Here is a 5,936-nt window from a genome sequence, read left to right as displayed (position 1 = left end):
TAGTTGTGAGAATATAGTGTTTTTATTTTTGAAAAAGTATATTCATCTTAATTAATGATGGTGTATTTTTGAAAATAAATTTTTAATATTTTTATTATTTCTGTTTTTGATTGAACTTATTAAAATAAAGTTTGGATTCAATACGAAAATGAGTAATTTTGATATATTAAATTAAATCAAATGACATCATCATATAACTTTCTCGAAGCTAAGGTCAATCGTTTAGAGTAATTCACTTAAACCTCAACCATGATTACACAATGACACTCAAACTACAATTATAGCCATTAGATAACATTTACCATTTAGTGATTACAAGAACATGTGTTTTGCATCAGAGGGCGATCTAGTAACATCGGATCCTCCTTCTGACAATCATAACAATAACATTATAGAAACCATAGAGAGAATTATTATATAAGAATGACAGTTTAGGTAATTCGTATACACATAAATTTTTACTTAAAACAATATCTCATTATCTGATAAATTCTTATTTGATCGTCGGAATGTGTGCACGTACATATCTTCCCAACATATCAATGACAAAAAGGATCAAGAACCTCTTTCAATCGTCGTTCATCACCATTTATAGAGTTAAATTTCCGCATTTGATATTCCTTAATTGTATTGAATAATTTCTATAAACATATATAATTGTTTATTTCAATGTCGCTTACGTCTTTATTAACGATTTTTTTTTTAAAATTTGTACAAAACAAAACCTTAAACTTGTATTATAGAGCACATGTTGCTAACCTTCAAGTCAAGGCAAAATAACTCATTTGAAATGCTTTATGTTCAAGTAAATGTGTTCGGTTATGTAGTGAATGAAAATTAATTTTGTCAATATATTACACTTAAAATAGAATTAAATGTAAAGTTGTTTTCATTTAATATATACATGTAAAAGTATTTTAAAAACTAAATTTGAGTCGTGATGTGATTATGATTCTTATATACAATTTTTAGTGACGGCGTACAGTTGTTGATGATGACTCTAATTTTAGACAAGGATACCTGCGCGCACTTTGACGCATAAATTCATAAGATTTGAGAAAATTGTAAGGTGATAAATGAATGTGTACCTTGTATATTAAGACGCACTCTCTTATATAGTAGTTCCCCTTTAGAGGAAAGATAACAAAGACATTGATCACCGTCTGATGGCCTTTTGATGGTTGTGATCGAGTCAGGAGCGAACTTGATATATGCTAGTATGTATTATATGTTCGGCTTCACGCAAGAGCAAATACTTCGACCTCATGACAGAATTAGATAAAGTCCATTAAAAGGGATGCTCGTGAGGCCAAAGTTGTGTTTAGAACACATATAATTATGTATTAAAAAACAATAAACCATAACTTCAATTCCATTAAAGAACATCCAAACATATTAAAATAAATTATATCCATCAAAATTTATTGAGACATTTAAAATTGAAACTACGCGCATAATAAGAGGACACTTGAAAGTAAATAACACGAAGGCGTAATCAAAACGCAAAGTAAAGGAACTCCCTAAAACAAACCCAGCAAAATATTCAATCGGCGTTGCATGAATCATCTTCACATTAATATCTTTGGGCATATAATCCGTTTCAAACTACGTAATTTCCCGTCTTATTTATTTATTTATTTATTTATTTTTCTCTCTATTATGTCACGAAACCACCAAGAAGCAAAAATGCATTGTTCCCAGAATCACTTCTCTCTCTCTCTCTCTCTCCGAACGCATGATTAAAGAGGCCACCCTCCCCATATGACGTGTCACTCATTGATTGGTTCATTACCTCTCGTCGGGATTCATACCAACACACCAATAAACGATACCAGTCACTCTCACACACACTACTCATTTTCTCTCTCTACCAAAAAACTTTCCCTCACTTCCTCTCACAATCTGTGTTTTTCTCGCTTCACAAATTCCCCCAATTTCCTCCTCTTTTCTACCTCCTTTTCTCCTGAAATTCGCACGTTCGTAACCGGCAATGCACGATCTTCCTTAAGAATGCAATTTTGATATTCGATTTTTTCGGAAATGCTTATTGAAGCAATGGAGAGTTCAGTGAATGGTGGATTCTCTCATTTGCAGAGTGGTGATAGTAGTGAAGAAGAGCTTTCTGTGCTGCCACGTCATACCAAAGTTGTTGTTACCGGAAATAACCGTACCAAATCGGTACTCGTTGGTCTTCAAGGTGTCGTTAAGAAAGCCGTTGGATTAGGTGGATGGCATTGGCTGGTAAATTTCAACACCAATTCGAAAATTACTCTTTCTTAATTTTCAATTAACGTTTTTCTTTTGGATTATTAATTCTTAATGTGGTTTATTATTTTTGCATTCTTATATATTCAAAGTTCAAACCATTTTCTTTTGTCGGTCAATTTCGTATTTTTTAAAATATATTTTTGATTTTATTTTATGCTCAAGTTTAATTGCTTTGAAGTTTTGTAAAAAAAAAAAACGTTTAATTGCTTTGAAGCCCTTTCGATTGATTTTTTTTTCTTTCTATTTTTGGAACTAAGTCGAGAGGTTTTAATTAAATATGTTTTAAACCCTATTGTATTAATTCTTATCTTAAAAATTCAAGCTTGTAAATTTTAATTTGGATTCTGAAATGTTGGGGTTCTTTTTGTTTGAAGTTTGAATTGAATTTTACATTTATGTGGGTTTTGAGTTACAATTTCGAATCACAATTTGCTTGTATTCATTGCATGTTTTAATTTATCGCTGGATCTGGTGTTTCATGAAATGCTCTATTAAGATCAGTTGTGTATTAGGTCTTTTTTCGGTGGGATTGATATTTACTTTGCTTTGGTGTTCGTAATTTTTTGTTTAAGTTCTTAATTGAGTATATTGTCCCCTTTAGCATTATTTTCCAATTTTGAATAAATCGTGTTTTTTGTAGTTGATATTCTCAATCTAACGGGGATTTTATTTGGGATTGTTGCATGTTCATCATGTGCATTTTATTTTTCGCAACAAAAAAAAAATGCATTTTTATTATTCATGGTGAAAAGTTACATGCATGTTCTGACAATACTTAAAGCAATTACAGTAACTAATTATACTTCTTATTGTTCCCTTCTCTCCCAATTGTCCATATCTCTCCAATTCTCGTCTGTGTATAATATATTGTACTAATAGCTTATTCATTTTACACAATAATAATTGCCATTGAAATCAAGCTTGTTTGAAGGCTCCCTTTTTAGTGTTTTGAATTATGAATATGGGTCAGTAACTTAAAATATTTGAAATTAGGTTGCATTTGTTGCAATCTAGATAATTATTTTAAAGTGTTATTTGTATAAAAAATGCAGGTTCTTACGAATGGTATTGAAGTGAAGCTACAGAGGAATGCTCTTAGTGTGATTGAAGCACCCACTGGTAACGAAGAAGACGATGACCTTGAATTTGATAATGTGCAATGGAATGGATCAGATTTGGGTGAGTTTACAATTCATAATTTCAAACTGTTTCTTTTTTTTGCAAAGCTTCCATTTTTCTTTATGCTGACCGGTACTGGTGTCTGATATTGTGTTTAAGACCATCTCAATAATTACTAACAAATAAGTTTATCATTTAGTGTTATCATAGAATGTGATTTGTGTTTATGTAATTCCTAATTTCCTGTATGGAAGGTAGACATATATTGGAATGCTGTGATATTTTATTAGTTTATTAATTGTTGTTTTGGCTTCTTCCATGTCCATGGGTTTGCAAAGTGATAGAGGTTGGTAACATTGGATCCTTTATGGGTGTCTCATTTTTTTGCTTTTTTTCACTCTATTAAAAAAGTTTGTGTCTTGCTTCTTTAATTTTTATTGACCCTACCACTATTTCAGTTTTTTATATAAACAATTTTGTGTCCTATGTTTGATTTCTCAGCATCGGACGACACACACAAATCCCACAAATCGAGGCACAGAATGCATAGATCATTGGGATCATGTCACAAGACCATGAGTAGGTCCTTCTCTGGTGATTCACAGTCTAAGGGGTCCGTTTCTATGCCTCATGGGTCCACGGTATATCAGCTTTACTTCTTTTTCATAATTTTATTTCTCCACCCACTGACGGATTAGATTTTATATTCCTTGATATTTTAATTTTTAACATTATTATTTTTGTATTTTTTTCTGCAGAAGGTTGACTTGAGCAAACTTGAAATGGCTGCATTGTGGAGATATTGGCGACATTTTAATCTTGTAAGTTCCTATAACTAATCATTTGTTTATGATATCATACCGAACTTGTGTTTAGTTTTACGATGGCTAAAATTGATTTTGAGTGAACTGATTTTATAAAATTGATTTTAGTTAAAAATAAGTTGAATGTAAAGTGATTTATGTATGATATGTTTAGTTAAAATTAAGTTCGGCGATATATTTTAGTGTAAAAATCACATTTGAACTCAAAACTTACAAATCTTATACTTAGAATCGATTCTGAAGACATAATCAATTCTAGTTAGCAATATCCAAATATACCAAAAATCAATTTTACGATTCCAGAACTGATATTAGTCCCTCCAAAATTGAAACCAAACATGCAATGAGTGTGTTTGTTGTACTTACTTTTAAAATGGATATGCAGGTGGATGTTGTCCCTAATCCATCAAAAGAGCAGCTAGTAGATGTTGTTCAGAGGCATTTCATGTCCCAGGTACCTTAAAATTGGTGATTGCTTATTTGTTTGTGTTAACCATAGTTATACATTGAAATAGAGCACTCTTAATTAGCATGTGCTCATTAGAATAACATTAAACTAATCTCATTAATGTTTTTTTCTTCTGAATATGTCATAATTTATTGATCATTTATCTAATCAGTACTGTGATTATACTAAACATGTTCTTTTAAAAGATTCTACTGTTTGTAAATGAGGTTTGTCGTTTTGAGCTGCATGCCATGTGTTTCTAACTTTTTCACTAAAATATGCATGAATAGTGGTGTGGTCGCCCAATGGTATTTTTCATAGAAATAGTATTTTGGCTTATTTCGATGATCCTCAATACAGAAGACAGAATTCTGGAATTACTAAATATAGAACTATAGAGAATGTCTTCCCTAAGAGCTTTGAAAAGTTTGATGTAGAACTTGATCAAGTATATTTGGCTGTTATCATCATAGTTATGGCCTGAAATTGTGTTTCTTTCTTGTGAAGCAATTGGACGAGTTGCAGGTAATTGTGGGTTTTGTCAAAGCTGCAAAGAGGCTCAAGACGACTATGTGCAAATGAGATTGGAATGACGCGAGAAATGATGAAACACATTAAGTTATATTGCTGTCTATGCTAACAAAGATAATGTATCTAGTTTTCACTTCCCTTCGTACTATGTAACATATTAATCGGGGATTTCTATCTTTTCTGGTATAGTAGTAGGTTAATAGTTTGAGGTTTATAGAGGTACTTACTCTTCCGTGACCAGTTATTATGTAGATATATGTGACCTTGAAACTGGATCATTAGGGAAGTCTTCAAGGCTTTCTTTTCAAAGTTTGATTCAATGTATTGCTGACCTGGGAAGTGGGATTTTAGAGACCTTGTAATGTATATATAAATATTTTAGTTTCTCCTCAGATGAATTCTTCAATGTTCACTGCTAATCTGCTACCACCCTATGGTGAATGGAGTTGTTATTAATCAACTTGGTAAGATATAAGAATAAGAAATCACAATAAGAATATACATATTCCATTTGAGCACATATAATTGAGCAAGTATAAAGTAAAATGAGCGAAGAGCTATGGTGAATAAATGGTCTCTCATATAGAGAAATGTTCATATAAAAAAATATAGGAAGAGACCAAATTATAATTATAAAACGAAAGATGAGCAGAATGGAAACATCTCGTGATTGTACAATGTTGCCTAACTTTAGAATATAATAATAAACTTTTGTTGCTTTTTTCTTTTCTCATTTTTATTTTATT

At 31.3% G+C, this 5,936-nt stretch overlaps 1 protein-coding gene across 1 annotated transcript; it reads left to right on the top strand.

The window, feature by feature from the left end:
* The first annotated feature begins 1,842 nt into the window (after positions 1–1,842).
* LOC101510485 (uncharacterized) lies at positions 1,843–5,582 on the top strand. The gene is made up of 6 exons (XM_004500982.4): positions 1,843–2,241; positions 3,321–3,447; positions 3,889–4,028; positions 4,146–4,208; positions 4,597–4,665; positions 5,167–5,582. Exons 1-6 carry the CDS (start codon positions 2,041–2,043, stop codon positions 5,239–5,241), a joined length of 675 nt encoding a protein of 224 aa, XP_004501039.1. The 5' UTR covers positions 1,843–2,040; the 3' UTR covers positions 5,242–5,582.
* Positions 5,583–5,936: the final 354 nt, after the last annotated feature.

The sequence above is a fragment of the Cicer arietinum genome, chromosome 5 (assembly GCF_000331145.2).
Source record: "Cicer arietinum cultivar CDC Frontier isolate Library 1 chromosome 5, Cicar.CDCFrontier_v2.0, whole genome shotgun sequence".
NCBI classification, from domain to species: domain Eukaryota; kingdom Viridiplantae; phylum Streptophyta; class Magnoliopsida; order Fabales; family Fabaceae; genus Cicer; species Cicer arietinum.
Note: the sequence above shows the minus strand (reverse complement) of the source record. Positions and strands in the feature narration are given on the sequence as shown.